Source organism: Cottoperca gobio, chromosome 11 (genome assembly GCF_900634415.1).
Source record: "Cottoperca gobio chromosome 11, fCotGob3.1, whole genome shotgun sequence".
Classification (NCBI taxonomy): domain Eukaryota; kingdom Metazoa; phylum Chordata; class Actinopteri; order Perciformes; family Bovichtidae; genus Cottoperca; species Cottoperca gobio.
The window spans coordinates 10,727,751-10,739,956 of NC_041365.1; the positions used below are offsets into that span (position 1 = coordinate 10,727,751).

Below are 12,206 nucleotides of genomic sequence, written 5' to 3' on the forward strand. Positions count from 1 at the left end.
TTATTCCAGGGGACAGACATGAGGGGGGGTCCCCTGGGGGTCCTTGGCTGAAAGAAATGGACTGTACAACACATCTGTCTCGTTTCTGTCCAAAAGAACACAATCCAGTGTACATGCCTTAAAGAAACAATGTGGGACTCACCTGCATGTGGTGTCTCCCGTGGCCACAATCAGCTCATTTGTCAAAGCTGTCGAGTGTAGAGTGTTCTCGTCGCGTCCAGTACTTCAGTTTGTACATGTATACACCTCTGCTCCGTCACAGTCTGCTCTTATGGGGATTTGAGCGATGACCTGAAACAGGATTATCTGAAGACGTAAGAGTTCATCTCATTAACGGCTGCTTGTTAACATTTGACCACTAAAATAGCTCATGGAACTTATGTTTACTGTTGGGGGCTAGACTTCAAATAGGCTGGTTGGTTTTAGTTCAAAATTCTCAATTTCAGTAAGAAACATCTGTACAGTTTGTGTTTAATAACAGCTGAGATCATTTTGGTGATAGTTTGTCAGAGAGAGACAGACAGATGGAGCATCAAGAGACCCCATCCCCTTGACCCCAAAAAAGGGACAGCTTCATGTCCGGAACACCTGAGTCACAAACTTGAATGACTAATTTAATCGATTAATTCCCTCAGAACTGAATCCAGGTCGAGAGATTAAATCTTTTCAAACTTATTAATATATTCCAATATCGCTGACCTCAATTCTATATTTGCTCATTTCAAATTTACAGCAAAGATAAGAGAAGAAAACAGACACAAGATCTGCACAAAATGACCACTTCTAAAAACTGCACAGCTTTTTCATCTTATGTCAAATATAAAAAGTCATAATATAAAATGTCTCTAGCTGATATTCCACTTCTTTAGGAATGTGAAATCCTAAAACAAGGATGTATTGAGAATAGCAAAGCACAACTCAAAGCACCTACCACTTTAAGTATTTTCTTGATGATACAAACAATCCAATAAAATGTCACAAAAGGTGAAAGTAAAGTGTTTCAAAGTCACAAAAAAGGTTGTTTAAAAAATGACTCATGAAAAAGGTCAGTATAGTATGTCATTAAAAAAAAGAGTCATGAAAAGAAATTCACAGTACATTTATGTAAAGTATTTGTTCATAGCTTTATTGTAATGTTTAAGGTTAATAGAGCAGCGGTACGTTACCCACAGATGAGGACGCTTACGTGACAAAGCATCCGCACACCTGTTGCAGCAGATCTCCCGTGTTTCCCTATCTTGACAGGGTGACAGCTGAGCTTAGGTTTTGGAAGGAAGTGAGAGAGAGAGATTAGTTTCCAACTAAAATTACACGAAATGAATAGGGAGCATACAATACCTGTACATATTTGATATTTAAAGTTCCTTCAAGCAGTGGGGGGGGGGGGGGGGAGAAAAACCGACCTAATTTATAAACAAAACCAACACGTGGATCTCTAAAGTTAATGATATACTGGTCTGCACGTCTGAGCTACTGTCCAGTAAACAATGAAGTGAGAAACTACACATTGTTACGGTTGTCATTTTGTCAATAGAAGTGAATTAATAAGTTATATTATTAATTTCCTGCATGAAATGTATTTATTTTTCAAGCGTTCACTTGAAATAGAAAACAACGTAGACTCCATGTTTGACGTTCACGTATTTGTGACATCCCTCTGACCTTTTGAACATCATCCAGCAGCGGCATTAGTCAGCGAGGAATAAGATGGACTCAGACGCAGTGATGGTATTTAAAGACAGGCACGCCTCCCTTTAGCTACCAGAGGCCTGAACCGATACTGAGAGCACCATAAGCCTTTGGTAAGGAGGACTTAACTTTAATTCTACACAATCGTACATATATACAGTTTTATACGCTTTAATTTCATACAAAAAAAACAAACAAGTAATGTACAGGTGTAGGGGGGGGGGGGGGCTATGACCTATTGGAACTCAAAAATAAATACCAGCAACAGGAGTTGTGTGTGGCTCGTTGGCTACTTCCTGTGTGCTTAACCCCAATGGAGACTTCAGGTCTGAGAAAATCACACATGAAAAAAGGCAGTTTATGTTTTTTTGCGTTTAAAAGTTTGCAAGAATGTTCCCATGACAAATGCAAGAAGTAACTGAGCAAAACATTAGTATGAACGTGTCACCCACACCATCCCTGCGCGCACATGTACGTACGCACACGCGCACACACACACACACACACACACACACACACACATAAAGCAATGTATAACGTAACAAACATATATCCATCAATAAGACAGGCCACAGCGCCCCGTGTGTGTGGAGTGTCAATCACCATTATCATCTCGTTGGCAAATAATAACAGACCTGTCGACCCGAAATTAAGGGCAAGAGTCTCCTTATCGGGGATAATCCTTTTAGACGTGAAAAAAAGAGCTCACTTAACAAAAACAGAAACAGAAACTTGAGACACTTGTCTCTGCTTGAGATAATTGCAATTTCCATGGAAATATATATTCAATTTGAATGATTTGTTGTTAGCATAATAGAATATATTACACGTCTCCATGTTTAGTTATGCGTGCAAGGACTTGGCACTGCATATACAGCTCCATCTCCTTTCTAACCTTTCCTTAGACTTCAGAATCGGAAGACATTTCTATTCCAAAGCGGAGTTATTGTGTAACCTGTTTTGTAGTGCTTATTTCATTATAAAAAGGTGAATTATTTTGTTTACATGCTGATGAAAATAAAATACGGACGGACGGAAAGGAGGAAGGAAGTTCAGAAGTCAAAAGGAAGACAGGAACTGCATAGAGGGCTACTTTGGGTATAAACAATATTCCATTTAAGATTGTTGTCCTCTATGTTTAGAAAAGATTTCGTTCTTTTCAACTCTTTTCCAGTCTTTTGTTTGGTCTGCTGCAGAAACATGCCTCTTGTGGCTGCAGAGGTGGACGTCAGAGGGGCAGGATGAAGGAGCAAGAAGAAGTTAAGGTGTCCATGCTTTAATGACTAACGACAGGAAACATCCGAAGCCCCGATTAATTTAACAGTTCACCTGCTCCACAATAAAAAAAGACTTGATCATTTAGTCTTTGGAGGCTTATGGGTCACCGGCTGATGTCCCGGTTTCCCTCCCAGTTCTTGCTGCTCCCTGCCTCGCCAATCGCCCCACTCTCAAAGAAAGGGTGTTTGAGGGAGTCGGCCAGCGCCAGCCTCTTGGTGGGCTCATACTCCAACATGCTTTCTATGAGGTCAAACAGCTGGTGGTGCTCCTCCGCCTCCGACAGCAAGTACCGCTGACAGGGGAAAGGAGAAAGAGATTAAGAGGAATACTGAGAGACTGTCTAAAGAAGAACTGCAGTATAAAATATAATACACTTTTGTTCCTTCAGTACAATGCACTGGTTTCACTTTTCAGTCCTGCTAATAATCATATTTCTTACTTTTCCACTCCCCACAACCCCTCTTACCCGCAAGGGTTTGCAGTTTTCTCTGACGTATTTCCCCGCTGAGGAGCTCTCGTCCCAGTCCAGGCGGCCACGATAGAAATACTTCTGCTTCCTGAGAGGGTACGGACATGGGCATGAGCAGTGTGCCAAAGTTGTTTTCTTAATAAATAAAAAATGATGTGTATGCATTTGTGTTAAAAACACTTTCATTACTTTGGTGCGTTTGTATGTTCTCTCACCTCGTCTTACGAATCATCCTGGAGGGCACCGGTCCCAGGATTCTCTCCATCATGGCCAAATGCTCCCTGTTGTCATGAGTCTGAAAGAAATATGAATTACATCATCAAATCATGATTCAGCAGGAAAGAGGGACAGACAGATTGAGAATATAATCAGGAGTTCTTCTGCTACATAGAAAGTCAAAGACAGTCAGAGCTCACAAATGACACCAAAGGTGAATTCCTACCAGAGTAACATGTGCCATGTACACATGTATGTTTCACTATTTGGTGAGATACAGACCACATTGTCTATTTATTAATGTCAATGTAGAAAAAGTCCTAAAGTAAAGTATTCCTAACTGGCCAAAAATTCTCATTTGAATGAGGTCTGACGGGGGCCATGGCCTTGGCTGCGGCCTGCTGGCTGCGGCCTGCTGGCTGCGGCCTGCTGGCTGCGGCCTGCTGGCTGCGGCCTGCTGGCTGCGGCCTGCTGGCTGCGGCCTGCTGGCTGCGGCCTGCTGGCTGCGGCCTGCTGGCTGCGGCCTGCTGGCTGCGGCCTGCTGGCTGCTGCCTGCTGGCTGCTGGCAGCAGTGGGGTATCATTGTACCTGAAACAAGGTGAAGCCCAGGTAGTACTCAAACAGGATGCAGCCGATGCTCCACACATCACAGGGATGGCTCCAGCCCAGCTCTGAAAGAGATAAACATGTATCATAATGTGTCATATGTGGAGACTTCTCCAGGCTGGGGTTAATGCTCGCTGACATCACACGGAATTATTCAAATGACTGCATTTATGCTACACAGGGCAGTCTCATGTGCTTCCAAGAAAAGATTAGAACCTAACTGCTTTCTCGTTGTCGGTCACAGGGTCATAGAAATTCCTTCATAATATTTTATTACCCGTCATTTTATATTAGATTTTTAATGATTAGACATATTTAATAGCATTTCTTAATAAATGAATATACAGAACATGCTGTTAGATTAACATGGGGTTTCTTTTAGGAAGTTTTTCCTTGTGTGATGTCTAAGGACAGAGGGTGTCGTATGCTGTACAGTCTGTAAAGCCCACTGAGACGAATGTGTAATTTGTGATATTCGGCTATATAAATAAATTTGCTCCATGGCTTCCAGTCCGTAGCTCTTCAATACGCTGTGAATTACTTAAAGTTACAGTAGATCGTTCTCACTATTATAATCGGTCAAAATGACCAACAGCCTTAAGAGCTTTCCTCCATTGTTAAAAAAAAATGTAGTCAAGAAAATATTCTGTTAGTGCGACCTCTGCTCGACACATACTGCTCCCTGATTACTGGCAGTGGTACTGATGTTTCTGTTGATGATATATGATAGATAGATGCAAACTGAAGAGGAGAAATGCTGAGCTTTGCTTGTTTCAACTTGTAGCACGCAGCCTGTTTCTACAAGAACTTGCAGAGAAATCTTTGGTCTACAGAACAAAAGTAGGAACAACAACTGACTTGTGCCGACTGTAACAGACACAGGGGTTTATCTCCAAAAAGATTTCCCCATAGACTGTCTGGACCTTATATTAAATGCAACTGTGATGGGTTAAAATAATGATATGAAATCGTTTTCAATGAATGTACGGCTCAGAGCCCATAGAGATCCTCACCTAGTATGACCTCAGGAGCACGGTAATGCCGCGTGGACACAATGGTGCTGTGGTGCTCGTGGTCAAAAGTGGCACTCCCAAAGTCCACCACACGTACTGCCGTGGTCTTAACCGTCCGATCCTCTCGCTTCTGCAAGAGAGAAAACAGAGCATCTCAGAACTGTTGAGCTTTGATTAACTTTCCCAGGAAGCATTATGCAAATTGTGGCTGGAAGTAGTGCTGTTTTCAAACTGCAGCCGTGAGACCTCGAAGCAACATCTATTGGCAACATTTCAACAAAAGATCAAATATGTTCAGTATCACAGTAAAAGTGGCTATTTGGAACTTCCACTTAAATCTTACCTTCACTACATTAAAGGACATAATGAATTCTGAGTTGACAAACAGGATGTTTTCAGGCTTCAGGTCTGTGTGCGTCAGCTTATTGTCATGTAGGACTGTGGAGAAGAAAAAAAGAGTGAATTGGTTCATTAGTATATGGAAAAAAGCAACAGAATACATACAGATACTGATAATTGAGAGTAAATTGGATGCCTAAAAAGAAACCTAACCAGCTACATGAGATCATACTTTTCCTCTGACTAGCCAATGGCACTTTAATGCGCTCGTGTTGCTACAGGCTGTCTACCACAAACTATCCAGCAACTCAACTGATGAAAACACATCATTGAGTGACAGTGTTTGTTGAAAAAGCAGTTATTTTTTAGGGACATTAATACAAAAGAAATGTGTATTTCAAGAACATCCAGACATACATTCAAATGATGAGTCTCGTCTGTACTAAACATGCTAAATTGTTTGCTTTCAATTGTTAGCAAAAATGTTGATATTTATATTTGATGCATTACTTGTATTCCTCAGTCTCATGATCATACAAGTTTATTTTGTACTAAAACCAAATACATGACATTAAAAACAACAACTTACACTTCACAGCGAGACAGATCTGGTAGGCCATGTGTCTGACATGACCAATTGAGTAGGGCAGGTAGTTGTTTTCCTTTAGAAAGTCGAAGGTGCTGAGCGCCAGCAGCTCAAAGGAGATGCACATGTGACCGTGGTAGTCGAACCAGTCGTACATCTGTACACACAGGCTGCAAGATGAACAAGATACAGGTTTGAGTATGATGTAGTGGGTCATTTCACTTCAGCTCTATCAAATATGTTTATAGAGGCTAATCTACAGCAACATTACTTGGTAACTGTCGAAAGCTTCCAAAGGGTGAGGCTTTTATCGAACATGTGCAAAACTGAGACTTTATGTCAGTACTGCTAAAATCTAGGTTCATTGTCCAGGTCTTATAAGGAAATGGTGTTATTTGTGGGTAAAAGTTCATTTATTTCAGTGTAACAATAGTCAGAACTCACAATTTGTTATCAGGGTCCTTTTCATTGATCTTTTCTAGAACATTTATCTCCAGGCGAGCTGCCTCCTTGTATTTCTCCACATTTTTGATTATTTTAAGAGCAACAGAGGCTCCTCCCCTAGAAAACAAAGACAGAACACAAAACATTACAGCATTACAGTGGTATATAAACCTCACTTCAGGCAGTAGATGCACCAGAAAAAGGCCTGACTGGCACATAGATAAGGATTTAACTTTATGGTAAAACATGACACTTAATAATATAACAGAAAAGTCTTTGATATCGATATTAATTATATGGCTGAAATATGAGAAGTCCCTTCTTGCCAGAAGCTTCTTATTAACGCAGCTTCAGTAGGTGAACAGACATGAACAAAGAATATGTAAGTGTTCCTAAAGGCTAAAAACCATGAAACTGAACTTGCTTGATCTAGCACTATCACAAGACAATAACTCTTCCATTATGATATAACAGGGAGAGGGCACACAGTCACATGAGCTGAGATACAGCAGAGCTCCTTTGCCTGCAGTAAACTGCACTATGTGATCAACAAAGGCAGCAGGAAAAACAGAACCTTTGAAGATGTGCACAATCTGACGAAGAGGTTTGTAAATTTAACAGCCATTAGTAATGAACAGTAAAGGTGGATGTTAAATACTCTCATCCTGATCTCATTTGGCTTTAGACTAACCTCTGACAGGCACGACAAAAACACACAAATCAAGCCGTGAGCTTTTCAGTGTTAACTGATACATACCTGCGATGGTCAATGCACTGCATAACCCTCCCAAAGGTGCCTTCTCCCAAAGTGCTGACAATCTCATCTGCAACACAACACAGAGAGAAAAGGAAAAGAGAGAGGGAGGGCGGGGGACAGAAAGAACAGGAGCATTAGACATGTGGACTTCAGCAGGAATACATGATACAAAAGTGTAGACAGGCGAATCACTTCTAGCGCCCATCCCCTTTTCAAATGGCTGCCTATTCTATCTGGTAGGCTATGATACACATGTAGAAAATGAGGGAGCAAATGTAAAGCACTCCCTTCCTTTGATGACCAATTTGCAGCCATTGAAAATAAGTATTTGCCCCAACGGACATGGGTGTGTTGTGTAAAACTGGAAAAATGTTTAGTATTTCTACTAAACATTGCACGAACCTGAAAATGACAAACGTGTTAAATGTACTGTCTAAATGTGTGCTGGTTGTATTAGCAATAACTAAATAAGTGATGTGCATGTTAGATGTCTAGTAAAAACAAAAAAAACAAAGGAAAAAAAGAAACAAAATCCCTGAAACCCTCATAGTGGAAAATAGCTATCATAAGTTACAGGTTTAGAACTGTAACAGAGTTTTAATCTGAAACGCAACACAGACAAACAGCTGCAAATGGGATTCTATGTTTAGGAAAGTCAAGTAACCTGTGAAACATAGAAAATGCTCCACAGCTTAAAATCCTAGAACAAAAAGGAGAAGGTATCTAAAGTCCCTCTCAAAATCTTCAACATTCTTGCAATCCACCCTGCTATTTCAGCTAGAGCGAAGAGCATTCTAGCAAGGCATCATCATCAGGCACTCCCATGTCATGTAAATGCTCTATGCTTTAATACTCATATGGAGAATGGTTACGATAGAGTAGTGGCAATGAGTACATCTCTCTTGCAGGACGTCCCCACTCCGACAGATCAGGTGCCCTTCCTCGTCGTCCCTCACACTCAGTGCCCGCGTCCGGCTGTCACTCCGCTGTTTTCACACCCAAACCGCCATCAGCAGGTCACGACACGACCGGAGGGAACAGGGGATTTTCAGGGGCAGCCGCAGCAATGGTGTCAGGCCGCACAGGTAGACGAGGAGGGAAGAGGAGGGTGGTGTTGGTGGTAGTTGTGGTTGTAGGTGGGTTTGGTGGTCATGGGGCGATTCACGCATGACACCACGTGAAGGAAATATATAACGATAGGGATATAGTGCAAGGGAACAAGTCAAAAATTACATGATGTCCTCTGCTCCTCTCCTCCCTCTACCTTTAACCCACAGCTGCTTACAAACAAGGAAGCAACTTGCATATCCATTCAACGCAAAAACCAATTAAAACAGTAGTACAACTAATTCAAAACGTATCAGTTTGACTTTTCAGATTAAACAAGATGGAAAATAAAATGAGGACCATATGTAATTAGGCAAGAAATATTTAAAAGATAATCCCAACATTGCTTACCTAAATGTATACTACATGTGTGGCTAAATTAACCCACACAAAACAAATGCATTTTAACAAATCTAAGACATTTTAAATGTCAATAAATTCTATGCATTATATTTGAATCTAAATTTTGAAGAGTGCTTGGTAGAACATTTTCACTTTTTTTTCAGCCTATCTGTACTAACATACGCTAGAGGCCAGCTGGCCACAGGTATTTGGGCCTTTTGCAAAATAACTGACAACATATGAAGTTTTAATGAAAGGTAGGGCCACACACACAAATTAAGTGTGACCAAGTGTAACTAGACATTCAAAAGGAAAAGTTGGAAAGCTGTGATGGACGTGTATCTGACAAACTCCAAGAATTAGGGGTTAATCATTACTGAACTACTGAAAAATGAAAATGCTCTTCCAAAAAGAAATGCCAATTTAAAACCCACCTAAACAAAAAAATTAAACAAAACTCCTCGTAAAGAACGGGAAAAAAAATCATAAAGATTGTACTACTTACCAATTCCAGGGGCTATGGAGAAGAAAATGTTAAAGAAAGACAGAGACAGAAAGAGCTGTATGGAAGAGACAGAGATGGAAGGAGAAAGGATGAGGAGAGTTAAAACACAATCTCAAGACTGGCTGTACTCACCGAGGAGGATGGGCTATAGGACCTGGTTCTACGCCGCCTTCGTTTGTGCTTACGCCTGCTGCCTTTCCGCCGGTACGATTCGTCTCGTTCCCTCTCACGGCCACGTCGGTAGTCGTACATGTTTGGGGAGAAATCCCGTGGATAGTAACTTTCAGCTGCTCCATGTGGCACCCTTTCTCTGTCACGGTCTCGATCTCGGCTCTGACCCAAGCGCCTGTATCCCTCGCAGTATCTTCGGTCAAATGGCCGGTGCTCCGTAGAGCGATTGTCAAAGCTACGACTGAATCAGAGGACAAGGCATACATTGAAACCTAAAGACTGACAACCAAGACCCTAAAAGGATCTGCAGAGTTGGTACTTTTGTTAGAAAATTACTGAAATGTATATGTAAAATTGCAGTATAACAAACCAAATATACACACAAACATACCTCCTTGAGTGCACAAAGCTTCCTTCCTGTCCCCGTCCCCGTCCCCTTCTGTCTCGGTCTCGGTCTCTGTCTCTGTCTCTGTCACTGCTGGAGGAGTAAGAAGGCGATCTTCTGTGCCGGTGTCTTCGCCCTCTGTCTCTGTAACGGTCTTGGTAGCTGCTTCGACTGTCTCTGTCCGAAGACGAGTACCGTCTAGTGTGAGGCATCTAGTGAATTATTAGAACAAACAAAAACATTAGGATTTTTTTTTTTTACATTAGTATGTCAAGTACAATAAATGCCTGTTGAATTAGAAACTAAAAAAGGGATCAATAGCAGGAGATCCCTTTTTCCATTTACTCATGTTCAGATTATTCTATTCAAATATTTCCTTCAGTGGACAGCTGTCCACTGCCAGACTCTAAAAGTGAGTTGTGGGAGTCAGTAGGTGGGCAGTTGTATGAAACAAAAATAAACAAATTTGATCCAATACGAACAGAATAAGCAGCCTGAAACATGTTTTCGTTTTTAGCACACGCATTCTCATGTATGTGAAGATGAAAAAGTTAACCTCACTGTTCAATAACGCTGTCCTTGAAGAAAAAAACTAATTCAATGCTGATTGACGTCAACATCTTAGTGAACAAATGTGTTGTTTTCTTTAACGTGGATGTGTAGGAGGCCTAACTTTACATTTGAATAAAAACACACAGTTCAACAACTTTTACGAGCATCCAGATGAAGCATGCAGCTTATACATTTAGGCAAAAAAAATGCTGCAGCTAGGCCGACGACTGTTGAAGCAGGCCTCAGAGTATTTGAACTGATCAAATGCAGGAATGCATTTTAATAACCCTGTTGCATGATCCTATTAAACTATCAACAACCCACCACAGCTTAGCGTAAATACAGCGTTGCTTCAAACGATTGTGAACAATAAACTAACGTTAATTGGCTCTAACGTCTGGCACGACTACAGATATCAGTTAATGTGCATTAATATAACGTTAGATCCATAACAAAACAGCCTTCACAGCTCGAGTCTCTAGCTTTAAGCTTATTTCCTACCATGTAAGACGACGCGATAGTGATACTGCTGTTAATTTCAGTAAGCACTGGGACATTAAGTACTGTCACTGTATATGTTTCCCGTTTTCAAACACCGCCATATTAACAGCAAACAATAGATATAAACTCAAACAAGCCAACTAACTGACTAACCTACTGCTGTTAGCGTGGTGTGCTAGCAACATTAGCTAATGTAAATACTTTGACCGCCATCTTAGCTTAGCTACGTATATCAGCTAGCAAAACAGATACTTTCGCTAGCTGTCGTACTAACCGTTTGGGCGGAATATGGCTTACTTAACGATACGAAACGGCTCGTATATTATATTTACCGTTTTAGCAGCGAGGCCTGTACGTTTGTCCCACAAGAAATCCGTGATGGCGTTCCAGTTTTCTCTATTATCTTCTCGCCAGCCCCGATGTTCAAAGCTGTGTTGCTAGCAAGCAGCAGCTTCGCTGTAAAGCTAGTTCTGGTTCAGACTGGTGGTTCCTACGCCTCCCTGCGCCGAGAATGCAATTCAGTCCTGTATGTACACAAACAACCACAGAGGACTAGATAGCGCAGTACACCGAACCTGCAACTGTCATCATAAATCAATCATATGTTTAACAATTAAAATGACATGTTTGCAAAGTTTTGAGTTAATATAAAATGTGTAGCAAGACTCTTGTATTTTACCATTACTTGTATTTATTGTATCAAGTCAGAACGGAATCTCCTATCTTAACCTTTGTATCTGATCATTCCTGTGTTTTATTCAATCTTTGGTCAACGTTTGTTGTTTTTAAATGTGCCCTATTAATAAAATTGACTCAAATCAAGGAGTTTCTATTTAATATTGTACACAGATGTTACCTTGCTGAAGTTTATATCTGTAATTATATCAGATGCACTTTTCTGAATTGGGGGGGGTCAGTCAGTATCTGGTGTGACCACCATATAGAGAAATGAACATTGAATTCACGGGCAACAGCTCTGATGGACATTCCTGCAGTCAGCATGCCAATTGCACTCTCCCTCAAAACGTGTGGCATTGTGCTGTGATAAAAGTGGCTTTTTATTGTGACCAGCCTCCAAACTGGATTTAAAAAAACTAAAATTCAAATCTTGTTTTTTTATGCCTAAAGAGCAATAAAAACACTGCCCAATGTGATGCTTGACAAAAAGGAATCGTTGAGTCTACAAGAACCTCAGCGGATGGAAAGCCGCTGATCCTGTAAAAACGACTAGGAGAAGACGTGCAGC

General features: G+C 41.0%; 1 protein-coding gene across 4 annotated transcripts; it reads right to left on the reverse strand.

Annotated features, from left to right (window-relative positions):
* Window positions 1-153: 153 nt before the first annotated feature.
* clk2a (CDC-like kinase 2a) lies at window positions 154-11,516 on the reverse strand. 4 transcript variants are annotated; one of them, XR_003832988.1, is made up of 15 exons: window positions 11,293-11,516; window positions 9,914-10,119; window positions 9,484-9,763; window positions 8,293-8,383; window positions 7,398-7,464; window positions 6,641-6,757; window positions 6,200-6,366; window positions 5,615-5,709; window positions 5,272-5,401; window positions 4,241-4,323; window positions 3,652-3,731; window positions 3,434-3,524; window positions 1,949-3,259; window positions 1,167-1,258; window positions 154-291 (listed from the first exon to the last, which is right to left on the reverse strand). XR_003832988.1 is itself a non-coding variant. In XM_029442583.1 (13 exons), exons 2-13 carry the CDS (start codon window positions 10,117-10,119, stop codon window positions 3,071-3,073), a joined length of 1,596 nt encoding a protein of 531 aa, XP_029298443.1. In that variant the 5' UTR covers window positions 11,293-11,516; the 3' UTR covers window positions 1,727-3,070. The 4 variants fall into 4 exon arrangements, 2 of the variants coding, with proteins under 2 accessions (XP_029298443.1, XP_029298444.1); XR_003832989.1 differs by having other exon boundaries at window positions 160-291; window positions 1,187-1,258; XM_029442583.1 differs by lacking the exons at window positions 154-291; window positions 1,167-1,258 and having other exon boundaries at window positions 1,727-3,259.
* Window positions 11,517-12,206: the final 690 nt, after the last annotated feature.